Raw genomic sequence first — 22,180 nt, forward strand, 5'->3', positions numbered from 1 at the left:
TATTATATGAAATATTCTAATTTTTTCCTCATTGTCAAGTGAAACAAAGATTAATTCCTCCCTGAACACGTAGAAATAGCATTGTGCTAATACTATATGGTTCAGTCAAATTGGTCCTTATTGTCAAATTTGTAAAAATGAAATATTGTATAATTCAAACAATAAAAAAACAAAAGAAATAGTGAGTGATGGACATCATCGACTGTCTCATTTGCATGTCACTGAGATGTGCATATAACTGTTTCGTGAAAAATAAACAAAACTTTAAAATGTCATAACTTTCTTATATTTTACATCCTATTTTGATAATTTTTTTTGCATTTAGCTAGTTTGATTTTTCTCTATTCATTCAAATCATCATTTTTCTGTGTTGGACTTGACTTTTAATATATTGAAAATCAAGTCAATAACCAGTGCAACAACTGAATGCGATGTAAAACAGTAAAAGATATAGAAAATATGGTAAGCACTGATTTCATCTCATTGATATCATTTCGCTTTTACAGGCCTTCAGGGTGGGATAATCTACAGAAAATCAGTATATTATACGAGAACATGGCCAACATAGATCCAGAGAAGCAGTTTGATGAAGTCATCATCAAGCCAGTTGTCCGGAGGGTATGTAGATTATCTTTTCAAGGGCAAGGATGAATCAGCATTTCCTCTCTCAAATTGGCAACTCTGGGGAGTCTTTCATGAAACTAATACTAGTGAAAAATAGTCAGTGATTTTGGTTCTGTCTATTGTCATAATCTACTGGAAATCCTTGCATCTGATTTGCTGAGAGTAAAGTTCTTTGCTATTTGTTTCATGAGAAGCTCACCTGAATCAACTCTTTGCTTAGTGAAAACATTGTGTCTTAATGCCATTAAAATTGAAAAGGTGTATTTAAGGGCAAGTTCCATTGGCATGTTTTTTCAACTTTTATTTTATTTGAATTATTTTTGCTTACAAGGGCTAGTGACCTAGACTTGATAATTTGCATGTTCAATATGTATGTACAGATAATTTATTATACTGATAGCTGATTGGCTTCCTGTTAGCTGAACTTGCAACTCAAATATCTTCGCGTAGGTAGGTGAAGGTGATTGGGGATGTTGGGGTTGTACCTGGGGAATCTTGTGATTTCACCGATTCGCTGTATTCCTCTTCTTTTCAGTTGTTACAAGATAACAAAGAGGTTGTCGCAGAGGATGAGCAGGTGTTCTTAATGAAGCAACAAGCGACCATTAGGAATGCAGCACAAGGCAAACCAGGGGTGAGTATTAAGAAGTTACAAGACCACAGCTTAATTTCAGAACTTTTCTCTTTTTTTGGGGGGGAGGGGTGTAATTTGACTGAACTTTATTAGGCATTATGCCCAATATTAATCAGTGTATGATTTTGGGTGTGTTACACTGAAGTAAAAACATTTCAACAAGTGAATAACCTGAAGAAAACACTTCATCAATTAATTTTAGTTGATGAATTTCTCTTTTGTATTTGTTTTGTCTTTGTGTTCTTTCTTTTTGTATTTTACTTTTTTTTAATGTATATGGTCTGTTTTAATGCTTCTAACATAGAGAATATATATGAATTACACAACAAAAGATAAATTATGATTGAAGACAGGAGTGACTTGAAGTGCTGGTCATTAAAAAAATATCCTTCCTCCAAATATGGTTGGCTTTGGGCTAACCTATATCGAATTGTCAGTATTATGAATCACTTTTATAGTAGTTGGTCTAATTAGCATTTTTCAAAATGATGAGTTAAATCAAATTTATTCATGATCAGGTTGCCCCATTCGTGTGAAATATTCAACAATATTTCTGGTTTATCTCAAGTTGAAACCTCTGATTTGAAAACATCCATTTTGTAGGCTGTCAGTGTAAGTTTGGGTTCAGTTCAACTTTTGATTCTTATGACTCCAAGTCTATTAGATGCACTCCCCTTTGGCAAAATCTTTATGTTCAGTTATGTTCAGTTGGGCTGACTGTATGCATGGTATTGTGAGGGGTTGATTGATAGGAAAACAAGGGGTTAAAGGGTCATTTAATTGTCATATGGCCTTTGCTATGTGGGTAGTGTTTCAAATTGGAAGAGACAGACTCTTTCTCTGTGGGTTAAGATGATTTGAGGCACGTTTGGGCAATTAGCGCAAGAAGCTTTCATGCACTTTTTCAAATGGGTAAAAATACACCATTGACACATGTAGCTAATTGCATTCATTTGTATGCCATGATTGCGAATTGGGCTAGATGTTCATTACTACATATTGATCATATTTTGTATGTACTGAGTTTAAAAAAAAACATTGTTCCATAACAAAACAGCATAAAATATGGAAGGTTTATCATATAATTCTGAATTTTGGCTGAACACTTGGGATTGAAATCATGCTTCTGAGCATTTGTTTGATGTGCCAGTACACAATTTCCCATCCTCGGAATCATGAACTTGTACGTTGCAAATTTAGTCTCTGTAGCTATGTTAAATCCTGAAGAAAAAAAATGTTGGGGATGCATTTGTGCATTGCAGAGAAAATTAAAGCATGTATAATGGCAGGAGGGGGATGGGTGCTGGATTGTCACCCCATGCATTTTAAAAGATTAAAGTGTGCATTGATTAGTATACAAAATACCGGAGTGTTATGGTTCGAGATTTCGCAAAAACTTAGATGCTCTATTCAAAGAGGCATAGCCGAGTTGAATAAAGTGTCTGTTTCTTTCACCAAATGTGAAATGTCGCACCATTGCACGAATAAGAGTGTTCGCTATTTGTGTTGTACAATGCCTCGTAAGTTAGCGAAAATACAAAAAAATTGTAAATTTTTTCTTACGAAAATCTATGAAAATATGAAAGCAAAATCCCACTCTCTCAAACGCATGTCTGATCTGCAGAAGCAATGCACATTTAGCCAGTAAGCCCTACGCACATTGCATCTGCATTTACCAAGCACAATGCATAGAATTCTAATGTTTATAGTGATTTCCCCTTGTTCCTGACCGTGCAACGGTACATAATGGACGTTACATGTGCAACGGTACAAATGTTTGACATTCATCCTCTGCATACAACAAGCTAAGTATAGGCATTGTACAAAAAACATCGAGAGATGCTCAATGAAATAATTGTCGGAGCATTTTGCTTTTCTTTTATTTTTCAGCAGGAAGCTTCCCCAAGGGCGCAAGACACAAGACCAATGAGAACACCAGAAAAGAGAAATCCATCAAACGTCCCTGCTGCATCGCCAATCACAGCACAAGGAAAACCAAAAGTGAGTAAAAATATTTATCAGTTGATGTGGTGCAACTTATCTGTCATTTAGTGTCCTCAATCATAATGTAATTCTCCGGGCATCATACACTATTCATATCTTTTCAAATACTGGAACTTAGATTTGGGAAGAGAGAGAAGTATGTGCAGTATTATGTAATGCTAACTCAAGTTGATTTTTGAAAGACTTGAAAGGTGATGCAATAACACTAAAGATTCAACAAATCTATTGCATTATTGTAAGACTAGAATGACAATGGAGATATTATGAAGTTGTCAACCCAAATCTATTCCGATATTAACAACTGGAATTATATTTTGCAAAGTGTGAGCTTAGTATTTTTCATGTGAACAAAGTGTATTTGCATTTCAAATGATATCATCTTAATAAGGGCAAAAAATATATTTGTCCTGAAATTAGAGAAGTCTTTTAACATTCATCAACAATTGCACATTTCAGTATCTGCTGATATGATTGAAACACACTTGTTTTGCATGATACTCCAATTGTTTGTAAGGTTCTACATAACTTTACAAACACCTCTATGAAACAGTGCCCAGAGCTTTGAAAAATTGGGATTTTGTTTTCATGTAAGTGCCATGATATACTGTGAAATATTATTCTAAAGATTACCAAAAATATGTAAGAAAAGTGGCCTATACATGCAGGTGGTCTTTATAGATATTCTTAAAGCCTGTGTATAGCTTTGGTAAAGGGTCAATAATGTGATTGATAATCAAATATCATCTAATATGACAGTCTTACTGAAGCGTAGTTACCGTTAGATATTTTTCCAACTGCACTTCTCTGAGAAAATTTCAAATATTCAAATCTTGGATATATAGTACCCTCTCTCGGCAATGCTTGTTTTAAATTTAAAAAATGGGCATTCAAGCACTTATCTTATAAATTTAGTGATTAGATATCCAAAAGTTACAGACAAAGAACATATCTTGAAAGTTTCAGCCCATTTAATGACTTGGAATAGAATTTAATTGAAAGACAAAAACACACAGATATTTTAATTTGATCGGGTGACCCGATCAAGTTAAATTTCCATGTTAAATCGCAAAATTTATCCTGTAAAACACATTTTCATTTCATATCCTCCACATCATAACTATTATAGGGCATATCCATTCATATTAGCTAGCAATGAATTGGAATAGTGATAGGTGCATTTTGGTGGATTTACCAAAACTATACACAAGCTTTAATCGCTTATGAAAAACTTTATTCGAGCAAAACAAAAAATTTGCATCTAGATTGGTTGAATCATGCAAACGTCTACTAAAATGAACAACAACTTAATTCATGAACAACAACAAAATGAACATTCAAAATGAACAACAACTTAATTCATGAAGAGAAGGGTGACCACCTTCCCTCTCCTCATAGTTGACATATGTCCTTTGAATCTCTCACCCATTTTACATGCTATCATGCCTTTCTTGGGTTCATTTTGTTTAATAGATCGATCCTGGCAAACCAGGTTCTGCCAATGAAGGTGTGCTAGCAAACTTCTTCAACAGTCTACTTAGCAAGAAGAGCGTCAACTCCCCATCGCCCGGTGGCCCAAGAACAGGTAAGGAAGATGCTTTTGACCAAATCTTCTTATGAATACAATCATCTTGTTATTTCTGATATTTTTAGTAAAAACAAGAAAGCCCATCTATTGTCATGGATAACCCAAGATATAAGAAGCTCAGAAAATAGTGATATCAGCTTACTAGATATGGCCCTCATAATGTGTTAGAAGATATAAACTTGAATTTACTATATATTTTAAAAACTTTGTATTATATATCTTCACATTGCAATTGTCTTCATATTTGATTTAATATATACTCTTTAATCATGTTTATTTTTACTCTATTATTAACTGACAATATATCAGCCTTGGCTGCATGCCATAATGTTTTTTATCAATATAACGATTTCGATTCAATCCAATTTAATTGGAATGCACACACAGTTTATTTTACAAGACTTTTTTTTTTGCAAATGGTGCTAATTTTTTTTTTTGAATTTCCTTACGAAAGAGTAATGAAAGTAGAACATACTGTTGTGATGAGATTGGTGTTGGGTTGAGTTTGAGTGAAATAGTTTAATATCAATGATTTTATGTGTCATGCAATTAACATTCTTTTGGTCATGGATAATTATATAGGTAGTCCAGCAATTGGATCAGTTATGGTATTGATAGTTACGGTGAAAAGGAAAAACAAGTGATAAATTTTCTTTTAATTGCAGGTGGTGAGAAGGCAGTCCGGAATGATGCAGCTGCAGAGCTTCACCGAATGACAAAAGGTAACAAGCCAGTAGCAGGGACAGCACCAAGCTCAGATGTTTCATAAGGCTTAAAAAAAGTATCATATTACCGTCAACTCGTCTATGAAAAAAAAGACATTATATCTTCTCTCATGCGTCCATTGAGGGCTATTCTTATCATAGTAAATATATTATGAAGTCTACACTTGGCACAGAAGGTGATGTTCTTCGCAGCAATGGCTCGATTCTGTCCTTTAGCGAATGACAAGGATTTGCAAAGCAGCTCGACGGCGTGTAGACTTTGCTTCATATTGGGTGTGTCTTCGGTAAAGAGGTAGCAAGCTCTGCTAAGAATCCAGAGAACGTCTTGCTGTATAACTGCATCTCTTCATCCTTGACATGTTTCTGTAAGCTGGATGGTAAGCGTTTATTGTCATAGTGTATGGCTGCTGTAGGTGTGTCTGAGGGCTTGTGGTCTGCAGCAAGTCATCTGCAGCATTGCCAAGCCAATGCATGCTTGCAGGGCATTATTCCCTAATAGGTGAAGCTAAAACGATGTCAAACTGCTGTTGTACACATTTGAGGATAATATTTTAGGTATGCTCTACATTCTATTGGTCAGTGAAAAACATTTAGAAAGGGAGAGAGATAGAGAGTGAGATGGGGGAGGGGTTGGGGACTTACGGCATGCTCGCTCTCTCTCTCTCTTTTCATCTCTAGCTAGATGCACAGGTGTACATGTACCTTCCTAGAATCTTGTCAGAAAAACGGTATGATCGTTCTCTTGTAATGTCAGCAATGTGTGACCTCACGCTAAGGCTTACCCACCATGCATTTTGAATGTCTCTCATCTATTACTTGCACTAAATTACTTCAGCCAACTTCCAAATCACAAGAGCATCATCTCTTTCCAAGATATATGGTGTAAACTGCAACAGTTCTTTCGAATGTAACTTACTGATGTGTCTGAAATGCAAGTATTGCAGAGCGACGGGATTTTCCGTCTTGCTGTAAGAACAGATTGAAAATTCTTGGAGTAATTTTGTTCTTGTCGGGTAGTGCATGTGTAAGTCCACTCTAAGCGTAGAATTTTAAAGTCTTGCAAATGAAAGAGTATTGTATTTTAAGGTAAAAGAAATTGATGAACAAGAATCTTAAACGGTCCATGTACCAAAACTTAACAAGAAAGGTTTTGTTTTTCAGGGCCTCCCATAGTTATTTTGGTAACTCATCCATCAAGGGTGGGCTAGGTATTTCATAAGAACACTATTTTTCAGTAGCTAACAGATTCAAATATATTGATGTTTGCTTTCAAGCAAAATATGGAGCAGTCCCTCATCTTTATATGATCAAATTGCAAAGACCTCATCAAAGATTCCGGAGGAGGATTATATCAAGTACATTTGTTTTAAGAGAGGGTTTATTTTCTGCGGGCCTCATTCAGATTTTGTGCAACACAGCTATGTGAAGAAATGGTGATAATTATGCCCTACATGTATCTGAGAAAAGTGCACTAAAATGTCATGCTCCCATTTCACAAAAAGTTGATATGATAGCAACCCTTGTTTGAATATCACCTTTCACTGGAAGAACCAATACAAAAAGTTGAATTTTCACTGTTGTGGTAGTTGACACTTCAACAAGATTTGATAAAAAGTTGCTATCAAATGGGAAACACCCCCCTGTTGTAATATGACATGTCATATTGCATGATGGAATGAGTTTTTCTGCAACAACGCATGAAAAATTATTTGGCACTTTGCTATTTTAAAAATTGTCCCATTTTCTGGAGCCCTGCAATAAGAAAAAAAATCTTTTCTCTCTGCAATATTTGGTTGATGGCTCATATCCCATTGACTGCACAAAAAAATGTTACTGATAGTTGATGCACTGTATTTGAATGAGCCATTGATTAATGTGTATAATTTTGACATAAAAGATATTCAGGTCTCAAAGGGTATGATATAATTATAAGAAAACTTATTAGTACTTAATGTTATTATGAATGTCCTACTTTCGAAAGACTACATTTTCATGAGATGTCAAATATTCACAAATTATTCCAATAGCTTATCAGTTTATTGGTTATGAGAAAATGATAAGCAGCCAGATTTTTGACATTTTTTCTTTAATACTTCAAGACAAAAAGTCTTTCAAACAAAAATGAGAAGATGTTACTCTTCGTCTTTGTGACTGTTATTCTTGCCATTTTGAAAAATTTAGATAAAAACATGTTTTGAAAACGAATTGAAAGATAGAAATGTGAAAATATAGGATCAGTAGAGATCCTTTAAAGATAAATGAATTGGTTCTCCAAGAGTAGACTGGATTTTTTTGTTGGCATTGTTTTCCATGTTTATATGAATATTTATGATTTGATTCCTTTCACAAAATTGAAAAGACTTTTGGGTGTGTCGCAAAGATTCAATTCTGACTGACGGTCATGCCTGCAGTAGACTAAGTAGCAACACATATATTTGTTCAATATCATTGAGGATTATGTGGGAGTGCGCTTCCTCTGTGCATGATCTGACCAATACAGTAGTGCGTTATATAATCACAAACAATCTTTGTGAAACACCCCCGTTATAAATTCTGTGCAAGTATGAATTTAAATTTTCGTAAGGGAGAGTAATATGTTTCTTTTGTGAATAATGGATGTCAAAGAAGGACCCATGTGATTTCTTTCTCACAAAGTGTGTTGTTTTGCTGATGTTAGCTTAAAAATGAGTTTAGAATTTATATTGTTAGCTTTATGAGTGGTGGAAATCGGGTATCTTGAACAGTAAATCTTAAGAACTATTGCTTAGGTTTCTTTGATTATGTATGATGTTTGTAAATTTTTTCTTTCTCAATTTGAGCTCTATTCCATTAATTACATGTAAGAAAGAAATTGAACTCTTCATTTGAACGACATGAATTGAAATATTGTGTAATTACATTAATATTAGTTTTGTATTGTTTCACAGAAAACAACAACTTTGTTCTTGAATTACTTGTCAATTTTTTTGTATGTTTCCATTTCAAATTACCCGCTACAGTAGATAGTGCCATTGTGTTTGATTCCAATGTATAATCTGCAAACCTAGTCATGATGTATACATTTTGCTTTATCTATTTCTGCAATGAGTGCAATTGTAGAGTAGACCATTGCCATATTTTTCATAAAATGATGATGTATTAGGCTTTTTTATTCAACACTTAAATAAAATATATGCATGTAGTATTATTGATTACAGGAATAATGTTCGCTTCATAAATTCACTTTTCAGCAGTAAAGCCTCATGGAATGTAGAATTCATTATCTGTCGCCCCATGATAAATCAGGGCTTGACCAATTGCCCAGGAGGAGCATTTCATGGAACCAAAAATATTGTGGTCAACTGTTAAAGGCTACTGAAATGCTTGCATCTGATTGGCTAAGATTGAATCTGTCGGTGTAAATTACTGACGAGATGCCTCATGATACACTCCCTTGAACTAATGAAAAAAGTATTTGAGATCAGTGGCTTTTGATGATATCTTACCTAGCAAAGCTAGTAAGGGAAATGTTTATTTTGGTTTATATGAAATAGGAAGTTGAATCAAGTAAAAAGTTTATGATTTTTAGAGTATTATTTTGGTAACAACATTGCCTAACAAGCCAGCCCTGCCATTTTCTTTGTCAATCGTCTTCATTCAAAGTAATGTGTCAGCTTGTGAATCTGCGATTGCTCATAGTTGATACTCATGAGAGCTAGATATTCAACATTATTACCTGTATCAGATATCTGAGCTGGTCATTTACAAAACTGTATCTCGAGTTCATGAATATCAGGAAGGGATAAGTACATTATTTGTATTTTTCTCTGTCTCTCTGCGCATACTGACTCTGCATGCAGAGACGACGCAAAATATACCTTTGTATTTTCCACACCACGGTTTCACTTCCAGGCATCTGAGGATGCGTAGAAAGAGATACGCATCATTGATTCGCGCAGCAAGATGAACAACACTGGATACTGCGTCCCCAGGCCAGGGGTGCGACTTTTGATTACGTCAGTAATGTCACAATGTTAAAGCTTATAGGCTCTGCTCAACATGACAAATAGAATCCCATTTTCAAAGAGTAATACAAATATCTCAATTTTCATGATTTTGCTCTAGATATCTGATTTGGATTATGAAAATATTGACTTACTCTTTTTTCTGGGAACATCAAAGAACCATATCATTGACATTGGCCAATATGATTCTATTGAGGGCAATATACTTGACGTTCTCCTCAAGGCCAGTCAATATTATATAAAGTATTTTTAATCTGTAATATTAAAGACTATGTGTATTTATTTATTTCCAAAAAATGGGCAAATATTTTTTTGAGAGTGTGTATTTGAAGTCATATTTGATTACATTCTTTTTGAGGAAAATGGATTGGAAGAATTTCTTTTAGTTGGGTGTCTTTTCCTAATGGTTTTGCAATTCGATGTGTAAACTGTAATATACTTATTTATTTTGTACATGATGTAGAATCAATTCATATATAATTCTAAATCTTTTTAGATATATTTGTTTACTTCACTGTAATTCTTTTTTTTTTTTCATTTCATTTTTGTTTATCACACATGTGAGCCTTCCAAATACAGTTTGTATGGGAATGAACTGGGTCCCGTAACACAAAGGTTAGCGATTGATCGTATGATTGGTTTTCATGATTGATTTTACATTGTAGTCAATGGAATCAATCGTAGAAAAATGTTCTACGATCATATCTAAGTTTTGTGTTACAAGCCCCTGGTCAAGCAATATACTTTACCATGATTTGGTTTACCTTATCCATCGAGTGTCAACATCCCTACATGAAAATGTTAAAAGAGCACTTTTGGGTGAACTCGAAGAGAGGGAAAACTTTCCTTGTATAGCCAGGTAGCTGGATTCAGTGCCATGTAGTTAGAGAGTACGGTTAATTTCCCCCTATGGAGTTCATTCTGTTGTGTCCCTGCCAGAAAAATGAGTTTACTATTGGTAGGCCAAGATTCTATATATTAAAGCCTTTTTTGCAGTAGTAACTGTGCATGAGCGGAAAAAAGGTCCTTTGAGATAAACCATCAAGGCGGTCTTCAAATTCACTGATATGCATGTAAGCATCTATGATCTGATGACTATTCATGTTTTCCTTTATAAAATATTCTTTTCATCACATCCAAGCTGAAAAGTGACATGTGAAGAGTTCATAATCATTGGTGTAGTCAATTTGCCAAAAGTGGACGATACAACATACAATTTTCAAATTTGATTGTCGATGCTCCTGTCTAGGCCATGCCTTTATTAGAATTTGAATGCTTTACTGGAAAAACTTGTACAGCACCATTTGTTTTAACTATTAGTGCTCTTCGTAATAAATGAAAAATGGGAAAGGTCATTTGAAAATAGCTGATCATGGACTAATTGACTTATGAATTAACTTATTATAATGGCACTGACTGATCCATTAGTAGACTGCCCTCTCTTGTTAATCATGTGAATAATGTAAGCTGAAAAGATTGTTAAGGCTGTGTAAAGGGTTCATGGTTCCCTCATATCAAATATTCACTGTGCGATATACTATAGAGCAAGAAGTGCATTCTTGGGATTGTTTCTGAAAACAGTTCTGAAAGTCACGTAAAACTATACAATTGGCCTTAGAATGACAAAACAATGGCAATCCGAATTTCATTTAGTTTTTTTAATGGCATTAATCTGAACTGAAAAAAGACATGATCATGTCGATTAAGTATCCATTAATTTTTATGCAAGGTGTGTTTTCAAATAAGTTAATTGTAATTATAAAAGATACAGTGTAATTTTCATGATGCATCAAGAATTTCTGAACCATCTCATCTGGCACTTCATATTCCCTTCACTTAAGGCATTGTGTAACTTTGTGCAGTTTTTATGAATATCTGTTTTGAGATTTCAAGCAAAAGCCTAGAATTCTCTTAGAAATTAGCATACAGGACATAGATATCTGTGTGTATGCAAAAAAAAAACATAATAAAAAAATACTAACACCAACAAAAACTAAAATTAAGATGAGAACAAATGCTCATCCCCAACAGACATTTGCACATTCTCATTGACCATGAAGTTGACTATATTATTTGATTATGTCATCTCATGCCCTTTAGATCTACTCGAGACCTCATTTTGAAAACAAACAAAAAAATAATATAAAACAGTCACAGGGAAAATGCTGTGTATTAATTATGATTATAATGTTTCTCTAAGCTTACAGTTTTATTCATTTCTGTTCACAAAAGATATGTGTATACATGTTTATTTATGTTTTTGTATTTTGTCCTCAAAGTTAGACTTTGAAAGGGAAGACATCAAATTATTGTTGATGACTTTAAATTTTATAGCTTACCTTAGACTTGTTTACGTCCAAGTCCCATTGATAGATGACCAATATTATATTCCATTATAGAATTGGCATGCATGTCGTTGTAGGATTTCATTAAAGTTGGGCACATAAATCTCTGGACAAGCAACCTAGATTTTTATGCAGAAAAAAAAATTGTTTGTCCACTGGATCTGTATATGTTTCCATGCAGGCTCAAATTCAAGGGGTGGGTGGGGACAAACCCATAATTGATGAGAATTGTAATAGTCCTCCCCCTTTTTTTTTTGAGTGAAGACCCTTAGCATTTTTTTTTGCCTAAATATATGTATGAGGAAGACCTTTGACTTTGCAAATGTTTCCATACAAAAATATTGATGTGTTTTACATATTATGGCAAAGCACTGAAAACAAATGACAAATCATGCGCAGAGTGAAAGAGAGAGAGAGAATTTTCACTATAAATTTTTGATTATATATTGCATTTTATTATAATTTAAAACTATGAGAGTAATGTGACTGTACATCTTGTAATACTAGATTTGTAAATACATATATGTGTACTTGTGAACATCTATCTTTTCCTTTTTATTTTCAGCTCGACCAATGTAAAATTTGTAATATAGTGATGGGCTGAACAATGCGACGAACTATTCTAGGCTTTTTGTTATTCTTTTATGCCACATCTAAAACTGTGGATGATAAATTGTGAATTATATTTAACAGGCACATAGTTGAAAAATGAACAATATTAAACCTGGCCAGTGCAAGTTTTGTGGTTACAGATGGTTTATGCATCTCAAGCAATCATGCGAATCTGTCTTTAGGGGAAAATAATACAATGCCGTGAATTCACAGAGATGGTTTTTTAATATGTTGTTTAAATCCATGATTTATGCAGATTTCATGCATGATCATGCCTAATTCAGTGCTTCTATCAAGAGGTGTCCAATAATTAATTGCACATAATTATATCGGTATGCTACATTCATGTTAAGGTTATAGCATGAAAGAGTTTGCTTTTTATGATAATTACTCTACATAAACAGTTGGCTCATCAACTGAGAAATCTTTAATGACAAGTTTCACTTCAGCATCTTGTGATCAATGCATGCATTGAAAATTGGATTCTTCTTCATTATACCCGTTGAATACAGTGTAATCAATGGATGAAATATGCATAAACCAAGATTTGAAACCACGTATTCAAAACCACCCTTGTGAATATTGGCCATTGTGTTATCTTAATAAGGGAGTTAATTAAAGCTCATCTCCCTGGTCAAAGGTAGGCGATGTGCTAAAAAAATCTGCATCAGCGGCAGCCTATATTAGAAATATTAATTTCTTCCTCCTTTCTCTCTGAATTTAATAAAGGAGAAACTAATAAGTGCAAATTTAATATCTCAGACTGCATGCTCTAGACTATATTGTAAATTGTAATATAAACTCTGTGTGTAGCTCATAAAAAAATTAGGTATACAAGTATTGTGCTCGTGTAGAAATTGTATTACAAAAAAGCTAATGATATGTTGTATGGAATAATCATATGAAAAGAGGTCAAATAAAAGATTTCCAGTAATGGTAACAAGCAATGTGGATTGTGTGGATTTCATTATTGACTATTGTAAATTTGTCTCCTTCTTTTGCACTTGCTTTTTCATCCTTTAGATTGGTCTTTTTATTTCAAATAACGGGTCAATGAATGTGGGTTGTATGATTCATAACAAATTAAGTTGCATTATTGATTTTTTTTTGCTCATGATACTTAAGCTTGATCAGTTATGAGTTTCCGCTGTGTCTGTCCATGGCAATTACTTTGATTTTTTGTCTCACCCACCAGAGGTGAAGGCGAGACTTATGGATCCAAATGTCGTCCGTCCATCATCCGTCCGTCACAAATTTAATGACACATAACTCCACAATCGTAAGTGGCTTTTCAACCAAACTTGGATGGTAGATGGACTTGGGGGACCTGCATCTTATGCTGCAGTCAGATGTCACATGGTAAGGTCAAAGGTCATTTTCAGGTCAACGTTAAAGTTTACATGTAAGACTCTCTTATGACACCTAACTCTGCACCTGTGAGTCACTTTTCAACCAAACTTGGATGGTAGATGGACTTGGGGGAACAGCATGTTATGCTGCAGTCGGAGGTCACATGGTAAGGTCAAAGGTCATTTTCAGGTCAACGTTAAAGTTTACATGTAAGACTCTCTTATGACACCTAACTTCGCAACCGTGAGTCACTTTTCGTGATGCTGCAGTCGGAGGTCACATGGTAAGGTCAAAGGCAACTTTCAGGTCAATGTTAAAGTTTACATGCAAGACTCTCTTATGACACCTAACTTCGCAACCGTGAGTCTTTTTCAACCAAACTTGGATGGTAGATGGACTTGGGGGACCTGCATTTTATGCTGCAGTCGGAGGTCATATGGTAAGGTCAAAGGCCATTTTCAGGTCAATGTTAAAGTTTATGTGCAAGGCTCATATGACAATTCTGTTGCGTGCCCTCGCAAATCACGATATTTCTGGTTATTTTCATCAGTGGGCGAGACACAAAATCGCTTTTGCCTTGTTTTTTAATTTGAAGTGGAAATCATGGCATCCAAACTCATGTACATATTTTAGTGATACCCTTCAAATGAGCAATATTAAAACTTAGCCATATTGAATTTACAAGCTCTTCATATTTTTATTTTTTTGTGGTTTTACCTGAAAATCATTCCCGGTAATTTGACCCACTTTCCCTTGTTCCTTTGCTTGTATACAATGACCTCCAAAATCAAACCTAATTGGAAACCATTAAGAACAAAAAGAAAATTTGGCATTGAAAAAAAAGTGGTATGACCCATTTACCTTCTGGCTTTTCACAATCAACAAAAGACCAAAATGATCTTGTAAAATGAAAACTAGGTGATTTTTTTGTTTTCTGTGATAAGAAACGACATGGTGGTTGATATTAAAGGGATTCATCAGCTTGAAAGTGTGTGATTCGAATAAATAAACTAAGACAAACATAATTAATCGAGCAAAATAGTAAAAATTTTATCAAACTCTATGAAAAATAAGTCATGCATTAACGTTGTTATTTGTAACGGACATCATTAACGTTTTCAAAATATCTGCTCCAGAATATGAAAGTATGCTTTACTTCTAATTTGAAATATAAGATCAATTATGCAGCCTAAATTTGTGACATGCATTGGAGATTTTCTTATGCACTTGAAGGTACTTAATGTATAAGAAGATGGAATTATCAATATTTCATATAATAGTTTAAAAAGGAAAGTGGGGACGTGACATCAGCTCCTCTCATTGCATATACTCCTAAATCTGCACAGAACTGTTGCATGGAAATCATGCAAAACCTTAAAACTCGATAACCTTGGTATTATTCATCCGATTTTGACGGAATTTTCAGTAGGGCTTATCTTGATGTATTACTTTGCTCTTAATATTATTTTCAGTCTCTAGCGCCAATCGGTACATATGGAATCCACGATACGGCATTATAACAGATGAAATGCAGGCATGCATGTAAATAACTCAAGACAAGGGCTTAAATGTTACATTTATTAACAATTTATTATGAAACTGTTGGACCTATATACTTACATGTAAAACAGAAGCACTTTATTTCTCTCCAAAATGGGACGTTTGTTTAAAAACTTCAACATGCTGATTATAATTTGTCATAGTGAACGGGCTCATTCCGAAGAATTTTATGTTTTTCTCTCTTTCCTCTCTTAGCTGAATTTTCTGGAACGTTTTCATTTTGTCAGATCCATTATAACAAATGTGAAATAAAGAGTGTAAAATAGAAAGTGTATATCCGAGAGTACATTTCACCTTTTGTGTCCAGACTTTGTGTTTCAATCTAACGCTTACTTGAGATTACTTTTATGATCTCGTTTTTTACAAACGCTGCCTTTTTAGCTAAAAAAAAGGCGGTAGACTGGCAATTAGGAAGCGGAGTGGAATTGAGGGATATGGTACAGATTGGGGCTTGCCCCCTCTCAGAGCTTGAGAAATTAAAAACAAAATTAAATATAATTCATTCGTTTTTAGACACTTCTTGATATGAAGTGATGTCACCGTCCGTACTTTCTACAAAAAAGCAACAAGCAATAAAACCAACGTTAAAATCATACACATGATCTGCAAAAATACACAGTAATTCCCAAATGTTTAATTCAATTTTGCATGACAGGAGGCGTATATCGAGAGATCAGCTAAGAGGGAAGCTAAACTTTTAATAAAAAATATGCATTTATAAACATATAAACATGCATCACTATAACAATGGAATGGGGATTCTTTTTTGTAAATTGAAACTGTTCTTTGTGTTATCATGTTCCACGCTCTCATTAACCAATAAAAGACGTGTTATGTATGGCAATATTTGATATACAATTAATTGAAAAATTTTATATTCATTTACACAGAATTAAAGCCCCTTCTATATAGGAAAAAAAAATGCTAGTAAGCATTGTAATTAGGTGTCGGAAACTCCTTCAACTTTTCATCCAAACAATTGCTCTGGGTTGAGTAGATTTGAGTTCATTTGAAAAGTATACATTTCTTTTCTGTAAATGATCTTATGAATGACTGACGGTTTCAAAGTGGATCACTTTTATTTCTTGATTTTACGGTCTTCATGGAGAGTGAAATTCTCCCGGATCTTAAGGCATGGTCACACCGGCCGAGCGTTGTTGGAGCGGTCGTGGAGCGGAGAGAAAAAAAAAATCATCACCGCTCGCTACCGTTTACCATTTTCGATTTCGATTGTTGTTTTTTTGTTTTCGATTTTTTCCCCCAATTTTGAGAGCGAAATTCGACCCTCTTTACCTACCGCTTCACGACCGCTCCAACAACGCTCGGCCGGTGTGACCATGCCTTTAAACTGACAACTGCTTCATTAATTCAGTTCCATCTTTCCGTTCCAATTTTCATTCCTCTTATTTTCATTTTTTAAATTGTATCTTTTTATTTTTATTATTTCTTTCATATTGTTACGGTGATATTTCCTTCTTAAAAATGTTGTGATTCTATTCGATACCATTCCCAATGCTTTCCATTATCCTGGCATGTATATAATAGGTAAACATTGCTAAAAAGACGGTGCAACTTTTTTTTTTAATTATTGTACTAGCTTAGAGATGTGCATATTTTTTTAACTTTGTTGTAATAGGATGTGCGTGCCAGAAAACATGAATAAATAAAAATAAAACAAAACAAACACCAGACAAAGAAACTCTAACTCCGATCGAGATCTACCGTTGTTTTATGATAAATAATTCAGTATTATTACATTATTCAAAAAGTTTGGGTCTTCATGTTTCTTTCTTGAGGTGCATTATTGAAGCCATTATTCACGCGATGACGCAAGAGCCATCTCGGGAGCTAACAAAATCGTTTGGAGATTGATAGCTATTATTCATGAAAGAAATTACCACATAAATTTTTAGAAACATTAATTCTCACTCTTTCAACATCTTAAATCAGTAAATATATATATCTCATTTATTAAAAAAATGATTAAGAATCAAGTGATTAAACAAAGTAATCCCGGTTTTTTGTTTTTAGGGGTCCACTGTATCGTCAGGTATCATCTAATTACACTATAATAGATATAAATTATACCATTTGAAATAATCATATTATTTGCTATATTTTAATTTTTTTTTGTACAATGCATGGGTCAGCCTTTTGTGTCCCACATTAATCACTTAAAGATGAATTCCAGTTTAGCTTGGAAGAGCTGCTTAAGGGATTATTCTTTCAAGGTTTAATGTTTCAATGTGGAGACACACGTTGAAGAACTCGTGTGGTTCTATTTCTTCTCAGAATATAATACTGCAAAACACTTCATTTCAACGTCTGTTCAGGATTTTTCGCGCCAACGCCGAAGGCTGTGGGATGTCTGCCAGCCGACAAGAGAGGACGGAGGCAAATACCGGTCTGAAATGAGGATGCCTGAACCCGTAGATGATTGGGTTAACACAACTTCCCATACAGATGATGACCACGGTGTAGATGAAAGGTTCCTGGCAGGACGACAGCGACAAACAAATGACGAATGGAACGATGCTGACGACGACAGCGCACACGACCAAGAAGAGGTTCTTGCTGATCTCTGCTTCCATGTTTCGAGAACTCGATTTGGATTTCATCCTCGATTTATCATTGACGATGCGTGTATTTTCGATGTCGAGCCTGGTATTCCCGACATCGTCAGCATTTTCCTGTTGATTTCTTGACCCACATTGCGTTGATCGCTTCGTGCTTTGCATCCCATCTTCCTGGTATGAAATGCTTTCAATAACAATACTCTCGTTGACTTCGTTTTGTTTGGAGTTCCTCGCTTTTGGTGTTTGGTGTACGAGATCAAACTGGGGACAGTGTTCGAGATTTTCTTTTCTGGACATCTCTGCCAAACTGGCATGACTATGATTGACATTTTGGCGCGATTCTGCCGGTGTGAAATTTTCCACAGATCTAGCGTGTCGTCTGACGAAGAGATATGTCTTGACGTAACAAACTAGGGTGACGGAGAGTGCAATCACCAAGGTGGCACCTATCAAAAACTTTGAAAAGGGATATGTCTCGTTCCAAGCGCAAACGCGAAATCGAGGATAGTAGCTCAGGTCAATGAAGCCCGCGATGACAGGTATACCAAACTCTGCAGCTGGGATCAACCACGTCATTGACAACGCGATAACTAGAACACTCGGCGAGAAGATTCGTCTGCGAGTGGCCTTTGATCTGGTGATCAGCAAGAAACGGTTGAAAGCTATCAGAGTCAAAGTCAGAATACTACAACCGACACTATTGATTTGAAGCATCGTCACCAGAGCACAGAAGCCATTAGAAAACAAGAACATATTTCTTTTGTCATCAACTACTGCCGCGGCTGCCTGGAAGGGTAAAGAGAGACACGTCAAGAAATCGGCGACGCATAGATTGACCACGAAGACGTTCGTCTGGGTCTGTAGCTTGCGAGAAAGAAGCACGGACAAAAGGACAAGAGCATTTCCACCAAGGCCTATGATAGATATAAGTGATAGCAAGACTGCAACGATGCTCCGCTGGATGAAGTCGTTGATTTGGTAGGGGTGATTTGGTGAATCGGACGACGCCGTCCATGATGACGAGGGTGCCGTTGGCGTACGGCAGCAATCAGCTAACGACGAATTCGAAGCCATTCGCAATTATTATTATTTTTATCGAATATGAAAACTGACCATGATAAACAAATTCTGTTTGCTGTTACTGTATTGCAGTCTGTATATTTCCGTTATTAAAATATTTTTTAAGAAACAGTCTTTCCAAGTTTATGTTTCAGCAGCTATTAAAGTTTGCTTACTAGGTACAATTTCATGAGGTATGTCGTCGCGCATCATTCTGCCTAGTTCCGACCATGCAACCGTTTATATGGTCATATGTTCAGTAGTTTGACGATTATAAAAGTAAAACTCATCGATCGCAAGATGGAAATCTTTCTCAATATCGTCTCAAGTTCTCGAAAGAGAAAGCCAATATGTTTGCCGCTATTTTTGTCAAATACAGACGCCTACCTTCTATAAAAGATTTCGCTCTCCTTTTTCGCTGCAAGGTAATCGCAGTTCATTCATCGCTACATTGCCTGTCTAAACAATGTTGTCCATTATGACGAAATTCAAAAGAGATCTCCTAATTTACAGTCCGTGCGCTTCGAGGCAAAGGCTCGACAAGCTTGATCACCAGTTCTGACGCTGTGATGCATATAACATGTATATAATTCGTTTGACGATAATGAGTGCACGCTCCTACCATTAAGACCATTTCCCTGTTCTCGACGTGTAACAATATACTCCAAGCCAGTACTCCCTGTTGCATTTAGCTAATCGATATTATTGCCGAGATATTGGTTTGCTTTAGATTGCCATCATTTTATTTTTTCTCAGATTTGCTCATGGTCGTTTAACACGGATGCGATTTGTTATCATCGGAGATAAATCAAGGCTCACTTTGGAGATGTTTTCTTGCATTTCAATTTTACTTCACTCTATTTTCGCAATATCCATTGTATACAGACACATTCGTCCCACTAAAAACGAAACCGATATTTAGGGTTGATTTATCATAACTTAATCACAGATACAATAGACAAATGACCTACCATTGTAAAGCTTAGAGTCTTTTCTTTTAGTTGGTATAACACACAAAATTTCTCATCGTTGCATGAGTGAATATAAACAATTTAAAAAAGGATAACAAAAAGTGATTTGGCGGGTGTTATCAAAATATCAAAAAGAAAATCACACGCCTAAAAAGTTCAACATCTGCTCTGTAATTTAATTGCTAAATCGTAGCACTGGTCAAGAAAAAACAGTTACGTTTCTTATATGTTTCCATATAATTTCATAAAACAAACACAGTTAACAAAATACTTTATGCATGGCTGATCGTCAACAAAACGGAGTGTCGAGTCAGTCTGAAAGTTATCCTGTAAAACCTCTTCATTTTATGAATATGTTGGAATTCAAATAAACAGAACTTTGTTATTTCTTGATCGCTTTCTGTAATTGAGGCATCAAATCAAAGAGCAGATATTGTTCTTTTTAAAAATATAATTTTCTTTTTAAAACTCAGATACCATCCACCAAGTGACTTTTTGTTTTCATTTCTTCAAAATGTTTTTGCACACTCATAACTTGTATGAATGTATCAAATGAAAGAGGAGACTCTAAGCTTTACAATAATAGGTCCTTTGTCAATTGTATTTGCGATTAAGGTATGATAATTCATCGATAAATCTCGGTTTCGTTTTGTGTGAATATATAATATATATATATTACATATACACATGGGCATTTTCACAGTAACTGACGTTACACGGCACAATTTTACACACTTATCATTGTGTGTATGATTATCTCTAAAACAACAAATGATGGGAGTTTGCTTAAAAGCTAAAAAATACAATAAAAGCACCCTTAAACTTTAAATCATACAATGATGGTTTAATCGAAATCACGGAATATAGTTCTTCCATAAGAAGCTCCAGTTTGAAATTTGCCATATAACTCCAATACAAATTCTACATTTCTGCATGAAAATTTATTATAGATGGCCATATACTTCCGTTCGTGTCGTTACAGTTTTATTAAATTATTGCACGTTTGATTCTTGTTACAATTCCATCTTTATTTCCCAATATTTAACCTATTTAGTATTCGCAGTCATTCACTATTTTGTGATGTAAATTTGGTACAGTTCGCTTCTGATGCTCATCAATTTTATTTAGCAATAGGCCTAATTTTCTTTATTGATGCGGCCGACAGATATCCTCGATGACGGCGCATGTTCTTTGGATCAAATAAATTAGATTCTAGCATTCGATTCACTATATCTAATTGATGAGTGTCTAATCTTTGGATCAAATTAATTAGATTTTAGCATTCGATTCACTATACATGTATCTTATTGATGAGTGTCTAATCTTTGGATCAAATAAATTAGATTGTAGAATTTGACTCACTATATTTTTATTGATAAGTGTCTAATCCATCACATTCATTTTCTTTTACGCAGGCCTATTGCTTAAAATGAAAAAAAATCGGCTGTGTTCACATCTTCAGTAGATAGTCCTTCGGATTCATTATTATGTAAATGCTCTATTTACAATGATGTCCTCTTAATTCCTTACAGAGAATGGCAAAAAAGAGGGGAGGGGGTGAAGGAAAAACAGATTAAAACAAGGGTTAAGAGAGAGGAGGGTGAGGTAAGGAATTCGATAAGAGAATTCGATTACGAGTTACATCATGTATACCAAAAACTTTGTTTAAATGGGAACTTCTGTAGAGTTGTACTCAACTTCAAAGGGCAATTATAAATAGCATATCGCATTGTGGTAGGAAAGATGCTAAGTACTGTAAATAAAACATCTTTTTTTTAGCATTTTAGTACTAGTATTATTTTTGTGACCTATTGCAGTAGAATGTATATAAACACACACACACACACACATACATATATATATATATATATATATATATATATATATATATATATATATAACTCCTCAAAAAGATTTCGAAATCTGACTTTGATCGATAATCCCTCCTCGGTTTAATATCACTGTGTAATTAATATCAATGAATATGTCATTTAATTTTCTTTAAAAATGATATACCCTATACATGCTATGATTATGGTTCACATGGAGGTGCGGTGCCTTGTAATGTGGGGCAAGTTCAAAATTCAAAAGTTGCAAAGTGACACAATATTGAAAGTCACTGTTCATTTTT

At 34.7% G+C, this 22,180-nt stretch overlaps 2 protein-coding genes across 3 annotated transcripts in view; one reads left to right on the forward strand and one right to left on the reverse strand.

The window, feature by feature from the left end:
• Positions 1–5,885, forward strand: part of LOC121407698 (cytoplasmic dynein 1 light intermediate chain 1-like) — a 36,115-nt gene extending 30,230 nt beyond the window's left edge. Inside the window, exons 8-12 of one of the 2 annotated variants that reach the window (XM_041598884.1) lie at positions 507–618; positions 1,160–1,258; positions 3,149–3,259; positions 4,733–4,844; positions 5,513–5,885. In XM_041598884.1, coding sequence (XP_041454818.1) covers positions 507–618; positions 1,160–1,258; positions 3,149–3,259; positions 4,733–4,844; positions 5,513–5,616 — 538 coding nt within the window. In that variant the 3' untranslated portion in view covers positions 5,617–5,885. The remainder of the gene's footprint in view (positions 1–506; positions 619–1,159; positions 1,259–3,148; positions 3,260–4,732; positions 4,845–5,512) is intronic. The other variant, XM_041598885.1, reaches the window with a different exon arrangement.
• An 11,876-nt stretch (positions 5,886–17,761) lies between these two features.
• LOC121409708 (G-protein coupled receptor moody-like) lies at positions 17,762–19,093 on the reverse strand. Its single transcript, XM_041601617.1, has one exon. It carries the CDS (start codon positions 19,091–19,093, stop codon positions 17,762–17,764), a length of 1,332 nt encoding a protein of 443 aa, XP_041457551.1.
• Positions 19,094–22,180: the final 3,087 nt, after the last annotated feature.

Source organism: Lytechinus variegatus, chromosome 2 (genome assembly GCF_018143015.1).
Source record: "Lytechinus variegatus isolate NC3 chromosome 2, Lvar_3.0, whole genome shotgun sequence".
Taxonomy (NCBI): domain Eukaryota; kingdom Metazoa; phylum Echinodermata; class Echinoidea; order Temnopleuroida; family Toxopneustidae; genus Lytechinus; species Lytechinus variegatus.

What these genes read in the sequence shown, in the direction of transcription:
- LOC121409708 (XM_041601617.1), bottom strand. Translation starts at nt 19,093, where the DNA reads ATGGCTTCGAATTCGTCGTTAGCTGATTGCTGCCGTACGCCAACGGCA.